Source organism: Neurospora tetrasperma (assembly GCF_000213175.1).
Source record: "Neurospora tetrasperma FGSC 2508 unplaced genomic scaffold NEUTE1scaffold_1, whole genome shotgun sequence".
NCBI lineage: Eukaryota > Fungi > Ascomycota > Sordariomycetes > Sordariales > Sordariaceae > Neurospora > Neurospora tetrasperma.
In genome coordinates this window covers 2,618,816-2,641,522 of record NW_009799099.1, presented here as the reverse complement: position 1 = coordinate 2,641,522, position 22,707 = coordinate 2,618,816, and the positions used below count along the sequence as shown (strand labels likewise).

At 52.8% G+C, this 22,707-nt stretch overlaps 6 protein-coding genes across 6 annotated transcripts; 2 read left to right on the top strand and 4 right to left on the bottom strand.

Annotated features, from left to right (window-relative positions):
• Positions 1-11: 11 nt before the first annotated feature.
• Positions 12-2,728, bottom strand: NEUTE1DRAFT_115877 (uncharacterized protein; the record flags this gene model as incomplete). Its single annotated transcript, XM_009849696.1, has 3 exons — positions 12-2,122; positions 2,184-2,283; positions 2,339-2,728. The coding sequence occupies 3 exons, from the start codon at positions 2,640-2,642 to the stop codon at positions 718-720; spliced, it is 1,809 nt and encodes a 602-aa protein (XP_009847998.1).
• A 770-nt stretch (positions 2,729-3,498) lies between these two features.
• Positions 3,499-6,647, top strand: NEUTE1DRAFT_144146 (uncharacterized protein; the record flags this gene model as incomplete). The annotated part of the gene is made up of 6 exons (XM_009849695.1): positions 3,499-3,780; positions 4,163-4,441; positions 4,499-4,699; positions 4,762-4,883; positions 4,960-5,500; positions 5,560-6,647. 6 exons carry the CDS (start codon positions 3,499-3,501, stop codon positions 6,466-6,468), a joined length of 2,334 nt encoding a protein of 777 aa, XP_009847997.1.
• A 1,176-nt stretch (positions 6,648-7,823) lies between these two features.
• Positions 7,824-12,749, top strand: NEUTE1DRAFT_127589 (uncharacterized protein; the record flags this gene model as incomplete). Its single annotated transcript, XM_009849694.1, has 1 exon — positions 7,824-12,749. One exon carries the CDS (start codon positions 7,824-7,826, stop codon positions 12,747-12,749), a length of 4,926 nt encoding a protein of 1,641 aa, XP_009847996.1.
• A 503-nt stretch (positions 12,750-13,252) lies between these two features.
• NEUTE1DRAFT_34675 (uncharacterized protein) lies at positions 13,253-16,323 on the bottom strand (the record flags this gene model as incomplete). The annotated part of the gene is made up of 6 exons (XM_009848767.1): positions 13,253-14,436; positions 14,509-14,656; positions 14,839-14,882; positions 15,577-15,889; position 16,134; positions 16,229-16,323. Coding segments are annotated over 6 exons (1,785 nt in total), but the record flags the coding sequence as incomplete, so codon positions are not given.
• A 1,028-nt stretch (positions 16,324-17,351) lies between these two features.
• On the bottom strand, positions 17,352-19,651 carry NEUTE1DRAFT_127587 (uncharacterized protein; the record flags this gene model as incomplete). The annotated part of the gene is made up of 4 exons (XM_009849693.1): positions 17,352-18,212; positions 18,277-19,002; positions 19,082-19,140; positions 19,216-19,651. 4 exons carry the CDS (start codon positions 19,408-19,410, stop codon positions 17,750-17,752), a joined length of 1,443 nt encoding a protein of 480 aa, XP_009847995.1.
• A 475-nt stretch (positions 19,652-20,126) lies between these two features.
• Positions 20,127-22,145, bottom strand: NEUTE1DRAFT_76240 (uncharacterized protein; the record flags this gene model as incomplete). Its single annotated transcript, XM_009849692.1, has 3 exons — positions 20,127-21,664; positions 21,725-21,812; positions 21,875-22,145. 3 exons carry the CDS (start codon positions 22,143-22,145, stop codon positions 20,407-20,409), a joined length of 1,617 nt encoding a protein of 538 aa, XP_009847994.1.
• Between the last annotated feature and the right edge of the window lie 562 nt (positions 22,146-22,707).

The following is a 22,707-nucleotide window of genomic DNA, read 5'->3' as shown; positions in this document are numbered from 1 at the left end:
CGGGTGTGATGGGCAGGTATTATTTGCCATTCCAGGCGGTGGCGCTGATGAGGAAGGTTAGCGTCACGGTGTATATTGCTATTTCGCAGATCGGCCCGTTGTTGACGGCGGATACGTCCAGTGGGCAGTTGGTTGCGAAGAACAATGGGGCGGGAGGAGGCGATCAGGAGGAGCTGCTGAAGCAGGGACTGGAGAGGCTGGAGATGACAATTAGAGGGCTGGATCAGGATATGTCGAGGTTGGTGGAGCTCGAGATGGCGCCGTTTGCGGGGGACCAGGAGGCGCTGAGCAGTATGAGGGGGAAGATCAAGGAGTGGTTGGTGCAGAATACAATTAAGAATGACCCGATGGTTAGGGATGCTTTGGGGAGGGGGTTGCAGAGGAGGAGGGTGGATGCGCCGGCTGGAGCGAGGGGAACGAAGTGAGACGTTGTTGATGATGTTGTAGCAGGTTCTAGTTCACATTTCTTTTCAATTTACATTTGAGATTATTTCAGCAAAGCGGTCAGTCAAGCATGACTGGGCTTATGACCATCTGAAAGGCATTTGCTGTGCATTCATTGACGGTGCCTGTTCACCTCCATAACGTCTTCCTTGATGCCTGTCCTACCCAACACTTCTGTCTGTGATGGGAAATAATGTTCTCCCGGTCCTCATTTTTCATGACTCTTCTGACGATCTCTTCCACCACCCATCCAGCCATCACCTCACCATAACATCACAACCTCTGCCTACCCCTCGTCTCAATAGGAATCAACACCATCCCTACAAACGCCGCCAGAATCAGCGCCGCCGACAGATACACCGGCGTGGTCCTACCATCGCCCGGCACCGTCGCCGCCAAAATCGGTGCTACTAAGCCCGTCACTCTGTTCAAGAAACTCGCCACGCCCGTGCCCGCCCCCCGGACCGGTGCCGGAAAGATCTCGGGCGTGAAAGCGTACAGGACGCCATACATGATGTTCTGCGCGAACGCCTCAATACACGAGAACGTGAGGAGGGCAGCCGATGTGGTACCGAACTTGATGAACAGATACAGGAAGATAGCGGAGACGAGCGTTGAGAGGGCCAGGGTTCCACGACGACCGAAGAAGGGCGAATTCATGTCCACAGCGTAGGCGGCGAGCAGGCTACCCGGAACTCCTGCGATGGAGGTTATGGCGTAGTTGCGGTAGGTTTCGGCTGAGATGGTTTCTGGACTGTCTATGTTAGTGCTTGTTTCCGGTGCTGGTTGTTGCCCGCCGTTGTTGCCGCCGTGGGATAGATACTGTGGGAGAAAGGCGTTGAATAAGGGGTATCCCATGCCAATGGTCGCCCAGCAGAACCAAATCAGGACGGTAGTCAGACCGAGTTTGCGACTGCTGAAGAGTGGGCGGAGACGATTGCTTGAGAAAGAGGCGAAGCGCTGCTTGATGATGTTGGCGGTCGATAGTCGTTGTCGGGTCACATGCTGGCGGCGTCGAGGAGTAGCTGGGGATAGGGATGATAGTCCATCGACAACAGCATCGAGAATCTCCTCAGTCAGCCACGTCTTACGACCGTTGCGGAAGGCGATTCCGTGGACGACGGCCACTGCCTCGGCTTGTCGGCCGCTTGAGAGGAGGAACTTGGGAGACTCGTATAGGTGGAAAATGAAGAAACGGACGAGGAACATAATCAAGGTGATGATGCCGATGCTGAACACAAAGTGTCGCCATCCTTGCTCGGCGGGCAAGTGGCCGATGAAATACCAGGCCAGCAATGATGAGCAGAGTTGGCCGATGGGCCACCAGACAGAGAGAAGCGTCAGCAGGGAGCTGGAGGCGTCGGGCAAGAATTCGAGAAAGAGGGCCCCATCAACGGGCAAATTACCGCCAACGCCAAAGCCAAGAGCTGCGTAGAGGAAGCAAACACCAGCCCAGCTTGTTGCAAAAGCAGAGGCGATGCCGAAGATGGCGGTGATAAACAGAGTTGCGTTGAAGGCGAGGCGTCGACCTAGGACATCAGACCCGATCCCCCAGATGAAGCTGCCAACACAGAGACCGGCGAATAGGAAGGACGTGGTGTAGCGAACGGTCTTCTCTGATATGTCGAACTCGGCTGATAGTGATGGGAGGGTGAGAGAGATGCCTTGCATCCATAAACTGTGTGGAACTGGAGTTAACAACGGGTTGATCTTGTGGATTTTGAAAAGGGGCCTCATACTTGTCGGCAAACCAGCCAAAACCACACAAGACAAATAGTTGCCAGTTGTACCTCCCCATTCCAATGTCCTGAACGGCTTTGTTAATGAGCTTTGATTTCACTACGAAGCAGTTTAGCATGAATATGTCCGGTAAGATGGATAGTCGTGATCTCACTCTCATAGTCTGTCCACTTCTCGCCGCCCTTGTTTCCACGGCGAACCTCTCTCCTAAAGCCCTCGATGCTGTACTCAGGTTCCGTCCCCATTTCTAGCAACATGCCCGTGTCCTCATCGTCGGCTGGGTCCTTGTGACGATGGCCGCCCTCGTCATCATAACCGAGTACAGCATCGTCTAGATCAGAAGGCGGACGGGATCTGGACGAGTGGCTGTGTAGATGTGCCTGCTCGAGTGGAACGAGCACTCCCGGATAATCATCAACCGATTCGGAGCGGTAACCATACCAAAGAAGGCCTGCCATGGTTTTCCTTTACAACGCCGGGTGCGGCTCACAAGCTAGTAACATCAGCTCTTGATCGTTTTCGCCTCCAATGGGTAATTCTTCGTAAACGGCCGTATAGTCGTAACCATGGAGAGCGAAGAACAGCGAGACGGGATGTAGATGGTCAAATAGTTGGAACGCAGGATACAAGAAAAAAAAACCAAGATGCCGGAACGACTCAGAGGCCCAAAGTAAGGTACCGTGTTGGTACCGGGATGTATGAGACGAGCGTGGGGATGGGATCCCGGTGATCAAAGCGGTTGGCGTCGCTGGAAATGGATATTCTGGAAGCCTTCAAAGAAACTTTATGTGGTAGGCTTTATGGCCATCACATCTTGAAGCATGGAGGTGATGATGATCTTGTTCACAGAAGTTGGATTTTCGTGTTGGACGGAGGTGGTTCCTTATAAGGAGCTCCCGTCAGGTGCTCCCACTGTCGTCAGGACAGGTTACACTATATGCAGGTCGGCGAATTAGGAAGTTGTAGGGTGCGCTCCCCCCCGCTAAATTAAACCAGCTGGTCGGTACCTTCCAGTACCTCTATCTCCATATGCTCACTAAAACTGGTCACGCGTCACTTGGTTGTTTTGGGGGGTCCTCCTGTTTTGTCCGAGCTTGTTGTGGTCGGGTGCGGCAGTTTCCGACCGATTGCAGGCACCCGACCTGCACGTTCTTTTCATTGTAGTTAACCATCATGTTTACCACTCAGAATCACCACAACTACATGGACCAATCTCAGCCTCCGGACATGGCCTGATGCTCTAGATAAAACCATACACTCACAGTCGACTCAAGTAAAAGGTCTTCGAAGACATTTGGTCAACTTCGTCACAGGATGGAGCGCTATCTGATCAAGAAGACATCTCCAAGCGCCGGTCTCAAACGCAAGGCGTCAGACAGCCCCGCGAATTCTACGCTTGCTCCTGCTAAACGACCGCAACCTCTTCGTCCACACGAATCCCGCTCGAGTGCAGTTGATATTCGCGGCCAAGGAGAGAAATATGTGGGAATTGAATATGACTCTTGGAAAGACCAGATCACGGCAAGCATTGACCAGGCCCGCTCCGCAACCCGCTCCAAAGAAGGTGGTATCAAAGTCTTGGGGGCCCTTCTCAAGGTACGTTCCACTTCTATATGCAACTGAGGAGATTAGGTACACAATACAACATATAAATCCCCCCACTACCTATGCTGTGTTCGGCAGCATGTGTAAGATTTCGCACCTCTTTTACCCGAACATCATACCGAACACCATTCCAGTACACCTCGTCCTCTCCTCCGCTACCACTGTATAGGTAGCATCTATCAACAAGATGGACACATTCCGCCGACTTCCACCCAGGAAACGGCTAGACTGTGACCCGGACAAATCCACGTTACGGGTTGGTGCTCTGAACCTCGGTCTCAAGCATGACGTCGACATCTCGTACTGCACACCTTCCAGAGGCTGAATGACCATCTTTTGGTTTCGTTTTCTCTGCTGACAAGTCTGTAAACAGGCCATCAATGCTTGCCCTTGTAAGCCGGGCAGTCACGGCAATAACAAGGCCTGCCATATCTCGCAATGCGTGACTGCTGTGTATGAAGAAAGTCCCGATGCTCTCCACCGCGCTGCTACGGAGCCATGCTCTTGCGGCTTTGTATGGCCATCGTGTACCGACCTCTTCCATATCCGCGCCGTCGACTCCCTGGCCGATTCTCTGGACAAACAGGAAAAGCATGTCGCCGCATTTTCCACTGCCCTCGGTCTTATTCGCTTGGATCCCGCCCACCCCATAGTGAGTGGCTCGACCACCTCCAACCTCGCGTCCAAGTAGAAATCCTAACAGCTCCAGGGGTATTGTCGTGTCGCCAGACTCCTTCGCAACTTGACCAAGAACAAAGACAAGCAGACGTCAGCTCTTGCACTTACTACCATACTGCGAGACTCTAAACTTGACCCTTCCCACGATGTACACGATCTCACTGTTCGGTTCGTCAGGTCCGGGCTTTACAACATGGAACAGTACCGGCGGGGAAAGTATAATCAGTACCATGTGAGTACAAGCAGTCTTAACATGCTCTCGGCGCGTGGACATAAAGCTGATAGCCTCGCCAGTGGCTTCTGCGTCAATTGTCCAGTATGCTAGATATGCCCGAGTCAAAGAGAGATCCAGTAGAGAAGCTCCCGCATGAGCTGTTAACTATGATCTGGTCACATCTTGACACCGACAGTTTAATGCAAGCTTCCCTCCAACATTTCCTTTTTGTTTCTTTTTGTTTCTTTTTGGGGCTAATGAACCCTCGTGGTCTACAGGAGATGTGAACGTGTGAGCAAGAAATGGCAGAAGCTGGTGCTTTCCGATTCGGTGCTCTGGAGCAAGGTCTCGCTGGGCCGGCCCGGGAAACCGGGTCGGTTCTTTCCACAGTTCCTCAAAAAGCACAAGAACATCCGGTCTCTGACGATCAACGACACTTCATATTTCAAGATGACTCACGACAAGCTTCAAATGATTATGCGTGGTTTGCCCAGCTTGGAACGGCTAAGCCTCCATAGACGCATGCGTCTAAACAATCCCGATGGTCCCGAGGATGTTCCAAAGTTGCTTGGGGGCGTGCAAGGGAAGCACCTGACAAAGCTTACACATCTCTCACTCAACAAACTAGACGCCCATACAGCTGGAGAGCTCCTACCGCTCATAAGTCCGTCTCTTCAAGTTTTGGACCTACAAGGCTTCTCGGGGAAGAATCTCAATGGCATCATGACCCGACAGCCTTGGCCGAGTCTGAGAAAGCTACGGCTGAAGTTGTCGGATGATGACTACGACCCAAGGATACATCTCGGACAGCTGAATATGGTCAGTAACTTGCCTCCCACACTCATCTGCCTTACCCACTCGCTTACCATTCAATCTAGAACGGTCTAATGAATTTAGCTCCACACCTTGAGGAACTTCATATCAAGGGCTACGGGCTAAAGTTTGTCGATCTTGGGCTTCACGACATGCCTTTCGACAAGGTCCCTTTGAGCGACGTACAACCATGGCAAAATTTGCAGTCTCTATATATCGGCTCAGTCAGGAGTCACGACCCTCTTGAAGACATATTTCAGGGGTCTTTTGTTTTGCCTGCTTTACCAAACCTCCGCTCCGTTGAGATCCTTTCCGATAGCGCGCACCTGATCGATTATCTCTTTACGACATGTGATGAGCCGGGGAGCCCGATACAGGGTTCTTTGAATGATTTCACAGGAACTACTGCGGAGTCGGGCATTGCTTCGGCGGGCTGGCCACAGCTGGAGGTGTTCAGGTGCCATGGCCCCATATGCACCGGTATACTGCGAAAGGGTCTGGCGGAAGCAGCCACAAATGGGTCGCTGAAGGTCCTTGAGTTGGCTATCAACAGCGACCGGTCACTATTCAATCACCGCATCCAGGTCGATCTTCTGAAAGACTGGGCTTTCACGTCGTCACCGAGCGTTCACCATCTCGGACTATACCACTTCAATTGGGCCCAGCATTACAACAGTTTTGATGGCGAGCCTTTTATCGACTGGCTGCAACAGTTCCCCAACCTTGACACGGTAACGGTCGCGCCGGGACGTCATAGTGGTCTCTTGCCCTTCATCGAGAAGTTGATCACCCACCCGCAGATCAAGGCATTGTACTTTGACCCCACGGGCCTCTCGAGCCCGGAATGGTACGAGATAACCGAGGTGGGGAAGAAATATGGGGTGAAAATGTTCAACTTGAATGGAGGACCTTTGCGTGCCTTTGATGGAGGTGATTTCGATGGCGCGAGACCGAATCTCGGACTGAGGGTTTGACAGGTACGATTGGGGAGACATGCGGCACTCTTTCCGCTCGCATTTTCTGCATCAAATTGAGCTCTTGTTGCCTGCTCAACCCCTATCTAAACTTAGGCCGAGTGACGGCCCAGCAGCAATAAGCGTTGGACAGCATAAGAAGGTACATAGTGAAATGGATTAAGGTTATCAAGTTGATCTATCTATGATCTCGTATGTACTCGTCGGGGTTAGGTTGATGTGCTCTCCAGGGTGGCCTGTGCGTGCACCTACTAGCCGACGAGTGTGTTAACGTTGGCTAAATACATTAGACATAGGCATTCGTATCCACTCGTGATCGGTTTAACAACCACTGATTCTCCCACAAGAAAGGTATCTCTAGTAAAGTCGAACTTCAAACAGGGTCGAGATGAGACAGACGCCGACGGCGAGAAGAAGAAAACATCTGACTCAGCCTGAACGACACCAACGGGCGGGGACGTTGGTGAAGTGGCCCGGTAGATGTGGCCCGAGCTCCGAAAGGGTCTCTACCTACTGTTACAGTACCTAAAGGTACCTCTAGGTAGGTGCCTCCGCGGCGCATACGTACTTCCGTATCTAGCGCCTGTGCATGGTCCCTGCAAGCTGGAAATTGGCTGTTGTTGCTGCTTGGTTTGGGTGACAGCAGTGCTCTCAATTAGGTTGACCGCCCGCCGCAACCTACAAGTAAGCTGTCTCGCTGCATGGCAGAATTTCAAATGCGACAAAGGTGAAGGCATCCTGACCGTCCACTTGTTCCAGGCCAGGCCACCTAGCATCGACATCCTCTCCGCCTGCCTCTCGATTTCATTCACTCATTCGCTTTGGTACACGGAAAACCGCGGCGCGCAACTTCGTGGGCAGGGGGGGAACAAACAAGAGTCCAAAGTGCCAATCGCAACATCGCTCTTCTTCAACGGTTCGAGATTGTACGTCCTCCATGTTGATGTGTTCACTTGTCGGCGGTTTGCTACCAAGCTACCTACCTACCTACCTTTACCTGTTTCCACTTTCGGTCAGCCCTCAAATTGTTGAACGACATCGCCATCATCCACCTCTCACTTCGTCATCGCTTCCGTCCGCTCTCGACTGCCACCCCGCCGCGCGCTGCACCCTCCCACCGCCCTCCCCGATATCCAGAACAAACATTAACTTCTATCACACAGCACCCGCGATCTAAACTCTCGGGACTCGAGAGCCAGCACGCGCGCCGCGACGTTGTCAGCCTATACCATTGACCACGCCGCCTACACCTCTTGCTGAACACTACCACGATATAAAGTGTCGCTTGACTTTTCCACACGTCGTCCACCTGCCCGGGCATTCACCTACGCAAATGCTTGCTCGAGCAAGCCACAATGGCGGCAGCTAACAATCCCTTCGGGGCGCCTTCAGCTCCGGCTGTCAACCCTTTCGCGAAACCAATCCAAACCGCACAGCCTACCCAAACAGCATCGGTTTTCGGAAGCTCATCAGCTCCTAACCAGAATCCGTTCGGGAAGCCTTTCTTGAGCCAGGCGCAATCGTCCGCGCGGAGCGCCAGTCCCTCCCCTTTCACTCAGAATCCTTTTACGAAGCCAGTAGGACCGACGAATTCTGCGGGCGGAAACAAGTCCCCATTCTTTGGCGCGCAAACCACGACACAACAAGCAACAGGCTTTGGGGCGGCGAATGCCAATCCCCAGAAAGGACCACAGGGCTTTGGCGGCGGAAAGCCGTCTGGCCCCAACAATGGATTTGGAAATTCGCAAGCCAGTCAAATGTTTGAAAAGGGAAAGGCCACGCGGCAGCAACCACCACAGTCAGACGGCCGTGATGCTGGAGCGGCACTAATGAATAAGTTCCAGCGCGGCCAACGAAAGAACAATGAGCGCCCCGCAAAGACCCAGCCGAATGCGACGCGTGCTGTCGGCATCAATAGCACATCTGGCGCACCAACTCGAGAACCGACCGAGCGTACACGCGAGTTGTCCGAATTTGCTTACAGCTATCACAACAGAATCAATGACCAGCTTAAAAAGGACAATCTGAAGCCACCGCAGTGGCCGACGACTGAACTCGGCAATCCGAACAAACGTGACGATGTCGAGAACCTCAAGCAGTCATTCAAGAAATACCGTACTCGCGTATACGATGCCCTACGGAAAGTTGAGCTTATCGATGACCCTGAAAAGAGGAGGAAACTTGAGGATGCGTTGCCATTTAAGGGTATCTGTGAGGATATGTGCCCGGAATTTGAGCAGATCTCCCGTATCGCCGAATTCGATGTCAAGAATGAAGAAAAGGAAACCCAACCCGGCGGGCTCACAGCATGGCCAGAACCTTCGAAGATGGTGAAGAAGTTTGGTCGATCAGCAGCCGGTCAAGATGCGCCACTCCCTATGGATGTCCGTTCCATCGACGCTTTACGAAGAACCACCGACTATCTCTTCAACGATCTTTTACAGTCTGAGAACAACCTGCCATCTATGCACAACTACCTCTGGGATCGTACACGAGCAGTACGTAAGGACTTCACCTTCCACTCGCAAAAATCGGCAGAGGAGATGAAGGACATGGTTTACTGTTTCGAGACGATCACTCGCTTCCACGCCACGGCTCTTCATCTGTTGTCCCGGAAGGGGTTTGCAAATGAGGATTTCGAGCAAAAACAAGAGATTGAGCAACTGGGCAGGACCATTCTCTCGTTGATGGAGGCATACGACGTCTGCAAGGAGAAACACGTTCTTTGCGAGAATGAGGCGGAATTCAGAGCTTATTACCTACTTCTTAACGCACACGATCCCTCTATAGCACAGAGGATTCGTACGTGGGGAAAGGAGTATTGGTTCGAGTCCGAAGAGATTCAGACAGCGCTGTCTCTCATCCAAGTCATGGAAGACTTGCGGGAGTCAAAGGGACCCATCAAGCCACGCCGAATGACGACCATGTCCGACACCGCCTTCACCAATTTCTTCGCCATCGTCGAAGACCCGCGAGTGTCATACACCATGGCCTGTATTGCAGAGGTCCACTTCACCTTTGTCCGCCAATGTATTCTCAAGAATCTTGTCAAGGCTTATGCGCGCCAACGCGATGCTCCCAGGACGATCACTGCGTCCGATCTCAACAAAATGTTGAGATTTGACACTGATGAGGAGGCCGTTGCCTTCGCCGAGGAGCATAATTTCGAGTTTACCACTTGGGTGCCCCCGGGAAAGCCAGCGGTGTCCGAGCCATACCTACTCCTGAATAGCAAGAGGAAACATGTCCCATCGCCTAGAGTTCCCCAGTCCTACTCAGGACTGATGGTTGAGCGGAAACGAGGAGGACAATCGTTACCCTACGTTATATACAACACGATCTATGAAGATATTGCCGACAATACATCTGCCAAAAGGGGATCAGATGCTAATGGCGGCGGTCTCTTTGTTAACCCTCATCAAGCTTTGCCTGCTTTTCCTACCTCACAAGTCAACAAACTTCAAGATGTCGCAACGTCAACACCATTCACGTCCATGTCTGGAGCTGTACCGCCCATCACCAAGACGCCTGAGAACATCCCGATGTTCCAAACAGCGGTAAAAGATTTCGGTGCGCTCAGCCACCCTTTTGCAGGAAGTGCTACCACTAACCCGCCTCAAGCAACTGGTGCAACGACCTCGAGCCCCTTTTCTCGCCCTTCGCCAGCGCAACAACCACAACAGGTCGCAAATCCGTTCTCCATGTTCGGTCAACCTTCAGCTGTGCCACCAGCGACTCAAACGCAAAGTCCGGCCCCGGCTCCCAAGCCTACCGGTGTCTTTGGACAGGCCTCTCAGACCCCACAACCGACATTCGACTTCCAACAGTCTCGAACCGCGATCTCAGCTCCAGGTTCTTCGGCACCCACTGCTCCAACAGCAGATACAGATACATCAAAGCCTGTTACGTCGACTTCGCTTGGTCCGGCCACTTCCGTTTTTAATTCAGGCAGTGCACCGACCAACCCGTTCGCGTCACTCTCAAATCAGAATCAGAGCACTGCTCCAACCCAATCCTCAGAGACCACACAGCAAACGTCTTCAGGATTTACGTTTGCTCCAACAGCACCTAACCCTGAACCTCTCCCTAGCTTCACTGCAACCGCAGGAACAGAACAACAGCAGGCCAGTACCCCGGCGGTGCGTACGCAAACCCAATTGCCAGGGACGCCTTCGATGATATCGACAACACCCTCCGTCTTCTCCGTCCCTCCCAAGCCAGTCGACAGCACAGCGCCCACTCCACCCGCAACACAGCCTTCAACAGTCTTCGCTCCGCAGGCCGCTTCCAACTCACCTTTTGGGGTCAAGGGCACATCCAATGATGGTGCTCCTTCATCTTTGTTTCCTTCGGCACCGCTTCCGCAGCCCTCACTATCTACATGTGCGCCTTCGCAATCTGCTCCTTCTCCTCCAAGGGATTTAATGGGTGATTTCTCGAAGTGGTTTGTCATGGGTGATGGCGGTTTGCTGGAAGAGTTTACAGCCCACTACCTCCAAGAATTGGTCGAGGGCGCCTTCAATCAGCACCTGAAAGAAGAAGCTGACCGCAGGCGCAGGGAAGAAGATGAGCAGTCGTGGAGAGAAGCACGTGCACATATGAGAAATCGGCTACAGCTCAAATACTTCTACCGGTGGCGGGAAGCTGCCAGGAAGTTGGCACAGAGACGAATTCTTCGCGAAGGAAAGGAGAGGATGCGACTATACAGAGAACAGGAGCAGCGTGCGCGAAAGAAGAATAAGGAAGATGAGGAGATGTTACGCAACCAAGAAAGAATAGAAGCCAAGAGAAGGATTCAGGCTGACGGATCCCGACTCAAGCAATTGGCGCTAAATGCTTCCAGGGTAGGGCGAGGCCAGCAGCAAGTTGAGGAAGAACTTCTTGCCAGCGGCGTCTTCTCTGGGGCGCGTGATGAGCGCGCAGCCGTCCGCCGAGCCATCAAGGAAGCAGGGACCAATGGCGATTGGGGCTCTCCACAGCCAGGGAAAACGTTTGGATATGGTTCCGAGTCAGGTTTCAAGCTTGGACGGGCGCCATCAACGGCTTCCAAATGTCGGGATACTGGGAGTCTCAGAGACTCACTGGCAGGTTCACCGGAAAGCACCGGCAGCAAAGAAGGTGGCAAGACGCGAGCACTGCGCGAAAAGTTTGGTCTGGGAGGCCCTAGGAGAAGCTTCTCATCCGCTGGCGGTAGCTCGGTTCAATCTTCCATGGTCACCAAGTTCCGCCATTCACTCAATGGAATCGGCGTCAATGGTGGGAACAGCATGATCAAGCGAGCGAGCAATTTCTCCACCCCACGAAAGCGCTCGATCGAGCCTTCTCCAGCTACTGAGGGTAGAGATCCCAAGCAGCCACGGAGATCAATGCTGGGAATGAGCATGGCAAACACGAGCCTGCCCAACATCAGCCTGAGACAAGGTACCAGCACCAACAGTCCGAAACCTGAGGGATTCAAAACTAGTCACTGGGATCTCAGGGCCCGCGGGCTGGTGCCGATGCCAGACGGGCAGTGGCTCCCGGAAGCCATTGCCACCGCCATAAAAGAAGGCAAGCTCAAACCACCTAGTCCTCCAACTCGCCACAACTCTTACTCGCCCGCCATCCGACCATCGACCGAACACGCCATCATGTCGGATGACGACGAGTCTATGGGCATGGGTAGCACCTACGACAACGGGGACGATGTTGAGGTGGATGATTCTGCCTCCATGACCAGCTGGCGCTTGAGGGTCGCCAGACTCACCGGCTCCACTAGTCTCGTCCAACAACATCTCCAAACACCCAAGCAACCGCCTGCCGACTACAGCACCTCTAGCAGACTTGCCAAACTCAAGGCAAGAATGGGATACGGCTCACCAGGAGTTGGCACGGGATCTCCCGCTGTTCGCCCGTCGCCCACGCCTTCTGCCGCTTCAGCGACCGCTCGGCCATTTTCCAGAAGAGAAGCCAGCTGGAGCGCCATTCTCGACAGAAAGAGGAAGCGAGACCTGGCGAACGACGAGATGGCTGCGGCGGCGGCGGCGGCGATTGAAGCTTCTCCTGCTGCCTTAGGACAAGGACGAGGACGATCAGAGAATTCTCCGCCCATGGCCAAGAAGGCATACTATGCTGCTTCGGCGGTTAGCAGAGGGAGCACCGCTGCTTTGTCAACGAGAGAGGAGACAAGCGCGGCAGTGGAGGAGACGCGGAGGATGTTGAGGGAGTTGAGAGAGACGATGGATAAGCTGGACAGCGATAAGGGGATGTGGAGGGAAGAGGTTGGTGGTGGGAAGACTTAGGGATATTACTTGCATTGAGTGGAGGATGATGAAGAATCGGAGAATCATTTGATGAAAGCAATTGAGGGGAAGGGGACAGGATTGAATTCAAATATGAGATTACATCATAAGGTTGCCTAACAGAAGCCGGAGTCAGGCGTAGAATGTTTACGCATCAGACACTCAAATGAAACTTAGATAGACAGGGAGGGAGGGAGGAAAGGAGGCCTTCATGCATTCGGTGCACAGATTATACTTGCTTCTACCTTTGAGCTGCTTCAAGAGACTTACCGTACCAACACCATAGCATGATTGAGACTGACGATACCCAAATCCGGTTTTTTTTATTCATTTTTCCCTCCCTTCTTTTTGCTTTGTACAAGCGGGCAACTCTTCGAGGTATACTTTCATCTCTGAATAAAGATCAAGTTTCTAGTGAGCATATGAAGAAGCCAGTTCATTATCATCATCACGGGTATCCTTTATCATCCCGAACTATACACATGCATCTACAACTCGGCCTCTCACTTTCGAGGACTTTTTGGTGGCGCATCAAACATCGTTCGAATCGCCACACTCTCAACCGGACTCCCCGCCGGCTTCTTCTTCATCATCACATTCCCACCAAATCTCGGACTCCTTGGCGACGGCGGGATGCCGTGCGTCGTCACACTGACATTACTTCCATTGAATCGTCTCTGCTGCTCGTTGTTTCCTTGTTGAGGCTGGGGAGCAGCAGGTAAAGGCCACCCATAATTCTTCAACAAGGGACTACTAGCTGCCGTCGCTGACCATGGACTTTGTTGCCCACCCAGGCCAGCGGAGCCAGCAGGGCCGCCAAAGGTGCTGGCGCTGTGGAGTTGCGGGGTCTGTTGGTTTTGATGCTGATGGTCGTCAGATGGGTTATAAGGCTGAATGGAAGGAAGCAAGGCGGCAGTGCTGCGGGTTGAGCTGGCAGACATTGGGGAGGGGCTGTAGTAAGCGTTGGAGCTCGCTGGGGTTGCGGGAGTTCCATAGTAAGCGCGGGTGGGCGAGCGAGGAATACCGGTCGTGGTTAGGGTGTGGAGATCTAGTGGGTTGACGGCGCTTCTGGTGTCGGAAGACGAGATTTGTGGTTGTTGCTGGTGCTCCCAGGCTTTATCCTCAGCTACCGTCGAGATCAGCGAGTTGTGTTGCTTCCAGCTAGTAACACGGCGGGTGGAGAGTCCTCTTGCTGGTGTGCCAGGGGCTGAGTGCTCGGGCTGATGGGAGAGGGGCCTCGTGGTGTTGTTGGCATCGCTGTTGGTGGGATCCGGCATCATCATCGTCGTCTCGTCTCCTCCACTCTCACCAGGTTGAGACACGCCGGGCCAAAAACGCGGCGAAAGCACATGAGTCTGGCACTGGAAAGAGAGCGAAGACTGGCGCTGGTGTCGGGACCGGGCTCGCTTCTCGGCGTAGTCGAGCTGGGCGCTGGCGCGGGCCGCTCTGCTTTGGCGTTTTTTGAGGCAGATGAAGAATATGGCTGAAATGATGAGGATTACGAGCACACTGATGCAAATGATGACGGCGATGATAGTGGTTGAGGTCTTAGGGCCCTCTTCGGACTTGAGGACTGTTGAAGGGTCGACGATGCCGACGGGAGATTTGGAGAAGATGGTGTCGTTCAGGCCGATGACACTTCCTGCTTCAGGTTTGTATTGACAGCCGGCTTCTAGGGCGGTGAAGTCTATGAGAAAGACAGACGTCGGTCAGCGTACTCTCCGCCAAGATGTACAGACGCTATTCCTTTGTTTCTTACAATTGGCTAGGTAGTTGGACTCTCCTCCAGCTACCAAGCACGAGGTACAGTGCCCATAGATGACAGGATCCGATGCATATCCGTCGTCTGCCGAGCAGTATGAAGATGTCGTGGTATCTTTGGGGTCAGGGATACCGTGTTGTAGACTCTGTTGTAAAGGGCCACAGGCCATGGATGTGCTGCATGGTGTTGTCCCGACATCTGTTGCGTTGGGAAAAGCAAAGAGACAATATGATAAAGTGTATCTCAGGTTGTCTATGTTGTAAGTCTCATTAGCAAGTTGCTGCCACTACACAAACACGTATGTCAGGAACTAGGTGGTATACTCACAAAGAAACCACATCTGATCAGTCTCGCGGTCCTGTGAGAATGGACTGGTTTGTAAACAAGTCATGCAGTCTTTCCATTTACTTCCCGCCGGACTGTTGACTGCTCCATCACTGCAAATGATATCCTTGTTTTTGGTGTTGGAAGAGTTGGGGTCCGATTGGTCGAGGTCGGGAGAGTCTAGGCATACTGAGGCGCACGGAGAATTGGGTGTAACTTGTAGTGCGCTGGCGAGTTGAGGTATCAGTAGAGCAGAGAGGAGGGCAATGGTTGTTTTGTTCCTCGTTGCCCGGCTAGTGGTCTTCATCTTTGGAATATGGTTCAGCGCGCTGGGACGAGGACTCGGTTGACAATCCAATCAAATATTCGAGATGCGGATGTGAGAGTCGTTGAAGGATAGACTGTCTATAACAGCTGTGTTGATTAAAAGTATAGATGGATATCAAAAGGGCACCAGGCCGCAGACAGTCGAAAAAATAGCGAACGACAGGTTGAGAAGGCAGAAAAGGATATGGTGGACGAAAGCATCTCAACGGCGAAGAGCAAGAAAAGCCGGGAAACCAGTTGATATCATTGAGCCTCTCTCTCTAGCCTCTACCACATCACAAAGAAAGAACCGATCCTGTGCCGCCCATCTCGTGAAAATTCCCCAAAGTGGATGGCACTATCGAGGTGGGCACCACTAGACCACTATACTTGAGGTTGTTTGAGGTGGTTGAGTGGGTAGTGAGCGGATGTGACGAGCAGGAAACCTGCATGGCGGAACCGGGGACGTAGCGTGGAATGGGTTTGTAAGTATGGGTGATGGCTTTGAAGACTCTTGTGTGCCTGAACTGTTGCCGCGGACGATCCCATCTAGGGTCTTGTGTCTTTCGTCAGCGCACCAATCATGATGCTGTCCGGGTTCCGATGAATGGCAAGCACGGCAGTTGTAGCGTTGAGCGAATCTGATGTATACAGCAGCCCCGGGGATACATGTGGAATACTGATCCAGATGGGCTTCTGCTGTGTTTTTCTTGTTGGTCACGGGCAAAAGAAATTTGTAGTGCATACACTACGAGGAGTCAGAGGTAGTGAATTGGTAGTTGCTAGATCCGATGCGGCAATGTTGCCAAGACCGCTTAAGTGGTTGTTGAACCTTGATGTCGATATTATGTTGGTCAGTTACGAACATCGAATGGCATGTCGTCCACATGTCCATCGTCGAACGCAAAAGTCGAGTCGAACGAGGATGAGGAGAGAGTCCCAGGAATCTGGAAAGAGCGGCCTTCTCTGCGGCCAGCAGCGCTTGTAGCCACTCTCGCCCCGATTCTCTTCGTCAAAGAATTTCCTTTGCAGAGAAAGTTGAGGAGGGACCACGGTTGAACCACGACGACGGGCGCTTCGAGGTTACTCAAAGCGGTTTAACTTCGACGCCAAGAGGCATTTAACGAGACCGCAGCCGACATCTCGATTCCCATTCGTCCGTTGCTTCAGGAACCACTTGTTGATCAAAAAGTTACCCGCCGAGAAACATCATTTTATTTACATCGATCAGATGAAGCTTACCATCACTTTTACTTCCCTTGCTTCCCTGCCCGTGTCTAGGGTTTGTGTCACCTACTCAACCCTACTATGCACGTCTTACTTGCATCTTGTTCTTCCCAAGCTATTTCGGAACGAATATTGATACACTACAAATATCCTTAGTTCCATTCTCTGCGTGAGTGTGGTTATCGCGGGTTATTCAATCTCTGGAATGGGTATTCGTTGCCATCTGTCTGCGTTCAGCTCTGACTGCTTCTCGCGGAGTGATCAATCAATCCTTGTCCTTTCAGTAGCCAACGACTCTCATCGTGCATCCTTCAATCTATCTTTATCCTCATGACATCACGCAACGTGTTTAGGTGGTTGTAGTATGGGTAGAAAATATCCCAGTGTTGCGTCCAACGGCAGTCGACAAGAGAGCACATTTGCGCGCCACATGTTAGTTTGCGGTAGCTCAGGGAAAACTTGAGATCCACCGATTATGTGCTATGGAAGTACGCAGTAGATGAGGAGGGCTACGGAGTTCCGGTTATTTCATTGGAAAGAATTAAAGACGTTCAAGGGTAGCCGGGGTACATACAGTCCCTTTAACATTCCACCGCCGTGCTCCTGGAATCCATCTGTCGTCTTCTACCACTCCCGAACCTTGGGGTTCTCCCGCATTTCCTCCATATCGCCTTCATAGACGTAGCGGCTGGGCGACTATGTCCACGCGGGGAGGCTAACGGTCGGCCTATTTCCCGACTTACGTGTTTTCGAGGTATGTTGTGGCACAGAAGCATGACTTCAAGGATGCCTTTAACCTTTTCTCCTTGTTAGGTAATCTGGTGTTGCTCAGGTTCGTTTGGGTGCTGAGAGTGGTATGACTCAACTAACCTTTGGCTTCGCCACGGCAACAACAGCCACAGATGTTGATCTTGTGACACCGTAGACGGGCTAAGTGGTTGGGGTAAAGATGAGATTGGAGAGCTGCAGAACCATCTCCGTGATGCTTGTGCAGATGATCGTTCATTTATAAAGACGGACATAACATCTTGAAACAACTTCTCAAAACAACAATTGTCCGCTGCTCCCCCGGCTCATCAAAAGGTAGACATCCCCAGATACAGTAGTATAACTTCAAATACGCGTGAACCTATATCTACATCTATCTTCGAGCGCTTCGAGTGACACGCCATCATAAAGCCTAGAAGATCATTCCGTAAACCGACACAGCAACAAACAATATTACCCCAACGCCTGATTTTTCCCGGAGCCCGATGTGTTGCGACAATAAACAAATGCGCATGAATAACGCCTCCAATGAAGAATAGCAGAGATAAAGAAAGAAGGGTAACCGACTTTAGACAAACCCGAACACCAGAGTGGACAGTAGTTGATCCACCTTTTAGTCGCTCTCGTCGCCGCCCTTCTTGGACTTCTTCTCTTTCTTCTCCTTCTTCTCCTTCTTTTCCTTCTTTTGCTTCTTGCGCTCGGCCTTCTCCTCGGCGGTCTCGCCGTCATGCTTTTTGCGCTTCTTGCTGTCGCCAGCCTCCTCAGCCTCCTCGCTCTTCTCGGCCTTCTCCTCAGGCTTGGGCCTCTCCGCAATCTCAACCTTGGCGGCCTCAGCAGCAGGGGCGGCAGCGGCGGCGGCCTCGGACTCAGCGGCGGCGCTGAAGTCCTTGTAACCCTCAGTCCACTTGGCGGGGGTCTCGGCGTTGGGGCGGCCGAATTTGTCGAGCTTGCCGTCGCTCTTGAGCTTCTTCTTCTCCAGAGCGACAGGGCCAAGACCCCAGCGGCGGGGGTAGAGATCACGCTCCATGATGCACCGCTTGACCTTGGCAACAACACCGTGATCGCAAGAAAGCATCCTGTAGGAAAGAACAGTTAGTTTTGAGGAAGTAGGTTTAGAGTCACACATGGGACATGACTTACTCGACACCGTTCATCTGGGCGATACCAATGGCAATAGCCTCGCCCTTGGTGGTCATGAGGACAACCTCCTCGTGGGTCTCAATGCCCTTCTCGAAGCGAAGGAGACCAGGCAACATAAGCTTAGCACCATAGCAGACAGCGTTCACGGCGGAGTCCTTGACAACGATCCTCTTGTAGGTGGTAAGGAGAGTCTCAAGGGGCTGGATGACCTTGCGGAGAGCGGTCTCGTCGCCACCGTTGTCAAACTGCCACTGAGCGTCGAGGACATCGTGGAGAGTGACCATGGAACCGTTATCCTCGGACATGATACCGGAGCGAACACGGCGGAGCTCCTGCATGTGGGCGCCGACACCGAGAAGGAGACCGAGATGGACGCAAAGGGTTCTGATATAGGTACCGGCCTCGCAAGAAACCCAGAAGACACCGAGGTGACGGTCATTGTCGAACTCGATGAGCTTGGACTCGTAAATGGAGCGGATACGAAGCTGGCGCTTGACGGCAGAAATCAAAGGAGGTCTCTGGAAGAGGGCACCGGTGAGGGTCTCCAGGGCCGAGGCAAAAGCAGCCTCGCCGCCGGGGACGCTGTCGTGGAAGCGGATAACGCAAACGTACTCCTTACCAGCACCCTGCTGGGCCTTGACGAGTCTGGTGGCACGGTCGACGCAGACAATCAAGCAGCCGGTGACCTTGGGATCGAGAGTACCGGAGTGGCCAGTCTTCTCAACACTGTTGAGGAATCGCAATCAGCATAAGCCCTAGACCGAGCATTGAGACTTGTTTTTTGTTTCTTGTGTGGGATACATACCGGAGCATGCGCTTAATCCAGGCGACGACTTCGTGGGAGGAGGGGTTGGAGGGCTTGTCCTGGTAGGGGTTAGCACACGCTCAGATTGCGAAAGAATGGTATTGAAGAATCAATGTCGCAAGGGCAAGGCTTACCAAGTTGATGACACCGGAGGACACGTAGGACTTGATGTCGCGCTTGGAGGGCGACGAGCCGGCGGGGATGGGAGTGAAGTGACCGGTGCGGACGAGGAGGTTGCTGTAGTTCTTCAGGAGAAGAGGCCACTCGCTGGTGTCGACCGCGGGCTCGGTAGCCTGGGGCTTGATAACATGTTCTGTCTCGGCACCCATTTTGACTGTTTTGCGATTGAATTCTCTGACTTGTTGTTGATGATTGATAATTGGGAATCGATGATCTTTTCGTGTGATCAACGTCCGCGAACCGGTGGAAGAGATGGCTTCGGTCGCAGGTTGTTTGGTTTCACGAAGAAAATTGAAAGGGACGAGAGGAAGAGTCGGTAGCGAGGCACGTCTCGGAGTGGGCACGTCGAGGATTCAAGATCAAGACCGTTTGACCTTGCGATCACTTTTTTCCACTTTCTGCCGAAAAAAAAAAGCGGCGGAGCTTTTGCGTTGATCCAAGCTCTGAATTTTTTCCTCAGCCTTTTGCCTTTTGGGCCAATGTGGGGTCTTCGTCCGGTGCCCCAATGCAGCCTCGCCGCGCTAACCCGTTCAGTGTGGGGTTTCAATGGGGCCTGCCGTGCCTGCCCAGCGGGGTTGACGACAAACCGTCTCACAATTGCCCTGTGTTCCGCCAATTGGCAACAATTGGTCCCTGAAACTTTCAATTGGGAGTGCCCATTCATGCCGCACTGACTCTTCAAGTTGTTTGCTCCTTCCATCGCGACCTGTTCTGATACTTGGAACGCATCTAATTAACATTGCCCCTGTGATGTATTTCGTGGCACAGTAGGTATCTGCTTACGCTTGTTTAGACCACCAAGTTCAATGATCACATCAGTTCTGGCTTTTTGCTTACGTGAATCTCAAGCGGCAGGCCAGACAGCACTCGACAAATTTGGTCTTTTGATTTTCATTGATGCGGACACTCAGGTCGACTACAGTGGTGAAGCAATCCTGGCTTGCACCTGTGATTCCAGGGCCTTCAAATCAGCCCATGAAGAGCATCTGTGACGTCGGTCGGTGCGTAAATAGGCTACCCGTAGCCCAATCATCGGTTTCTTCCCACCCAAACTCCATCCGAACTCCAGGATATTTGTACTTGTCCCAACCGTAGACCTCGCCAACAAAAGAAATGAATATTACCCGTTTGGGTGGTGGTGAGCGCTATGACACATGTCCCCTAGTTACTCCTACCTCCGTCCATCCGTTCTCCTGTTGCTTCTGTTGCAAGTGTTGCTGGAAGGATTGTTGTTGCATGACTCCCAGGCCGGTTTCCGCCCTCTGAGCACTTTTTGCTGACCCGTTCGAGCCCGGCCTGGATCCATGAGCTCTTCCGTAGCCCGGGTGATGCAGGACCGGTGCCTGAGGCTGAGCCGGCATTTGGTAGTACCCTCCTGCGCCATCGCCACCAGCGTTGCCGGTATTGTTGTTATTGTAGGGACTCTCCACCTCGTGCATTTCGTACATCTCATCTCGCCCCTTGCCCTTCCCGCTACTCTCGTATCCTAGGTTGGAGTTTGACGGCTTGGATCGCAAACTGGCGTCTTCACCACCCAGCGCAATGCCAACTGCAATCTCCCGTTGCCGCTGCTCATGTTGGCTTTGCAAGTGTGCCATCATGCTCTGCTGCGTGATGGGGCTGGGCCACTGAGAAAAGGGTGGAGGTGGCGGAGACGCTCCGTTTGCGACCGAAGAGCCAGCGGGCGATAATCGCTCTTCGATCTGGCCCAACCGCTGGTGCGTGCCCGGCCACTGCATGCCCGATGCTGGCAGTCCGTCTGTTGCGCTGACAGGACTGTTGTACTGGCTCGAGTATGGGCTGAAATACCGCGGCAGGGCCGGTCCGTCCGTATGTGCGCTGATGGGACTCTCGTCCCACCCCCTGAGCGGCCTCTGGCTGAGAGGTGTCTCGGAAATCTCCCCGCCGCCGCTGCCGCCATGACCCGCATGCCTCGTCTTGGGATGAGGCCATCCCTGTCCGGCATTGCGACTTTGGAGTTCACGCAAAAAGCGGCGCCTTCGCCGTTTTCCGTTGCAAACAATGACAAAGCCCAAAATGGCCAGGATGAGAGCAAGCCCACCGAAGGCTATGCCGACACGCGCGCCCAAAGATATCGGGCCATAGTCCGGCAGGGGGAGGCCCTTTGGCTCTGGCTCGGTGATGGTGACATTGTTGAACTCGTTGGCAAAGGGGTCGCCGCGGAAGGATATGGTTGAGCCTACCTCGGGCCTTTGGGTGCAGGATGCGTTCAATAGAGTGACGTAGTTCACCAAATAGTTCCCTCCCACGTCGTAATTTGCCAGACAATGATTGCACTGAGTAACGGCCTGGTCATCCCAATCATCACAGTAGCTAAACGCGCCGGTACTGGTGGTCATATTTTGCCATAAGACCGAGTCCTTGAGAGGCTCACATGCCTTACTTTAAATTGAGAAAAGCTGTCAGTTGCTATAAATGTAGGATGGACAAGAGCGGGCCTACCTGGTAATGCAAGGGTTATTTCCAGCCTCTGGATGGGGATTACGTGGCTGACCCCACAGACAATAAGCAAGATTATATCGGAGGTTATCTAAGAGAAGGTCGAATGTCAGTATCGGCTTGAATGCGTTTTGAGTCGAAGCAACAACTCACATAGGAATGACTTGACATCTGTCTCGTTCCCTTGACTGTATTCACTCGTCATCTGGCATTGCATACACGCCTTGTACACGGCTCCTGCGTTGGTCATGTCATATTCGTCCTGTGTGCACACAGTTTCATCCCCGGCCGTTGCTCCTAGAGTGTTGCCGCAATATTGAGCGCATGGTGATCCAGCAGTTGTGAAAATGGCCGTTGTCAATGGTACTAATGCCACGGCAGCCGTGACAATGAAGAGTGACGGACGGACATTGCCGCCCACCATTTTGACCCGTGATCTTTCTTGAGGTCGTCTGTTCGGTTTTCGTCCCTGTATGTTTCGTACGTCTCCGTGTCGCCAAAAGCTGGTGGTCGGTCGCGAGAGTGGGCCTGCTTGACGGTGCTTGTCCGATATCCGGTCCAGTGGTATCGATTTTCCGCGCCACGCTTCCTATCTTCCGTCCTTCCCACTCTGATGCCCGTACGTATGATGATATGTTGTGTGCGGAGATTCGGTATGGATAGCGGAAAGTGCTGATTTATTGCCACAGAGTTTCTCTGTACGACATGGCCAGTATGCTATCATCCGTAGTTGGTGCGTAGAAGAGAGTTGACCGGCTTTCTTCGTGTCACGAGCGAGGAAGCATGAGGCAGGGGATAAAGCGCGGGGTGGGAAAGGGCCGCCAGTATCAAAGGAAACCAAGTATATAACAGACGCTTGTTGACGCGAGAAGAAATGATGCTAACCCGGAGACTTCACAGCAGGTACATGTCCCCTCTTTAGCTGACAGAATTGCGGCTGTTGGTTTCCAACAGGGGACCCAGATAGCCGTGATCAAGACGGGAAG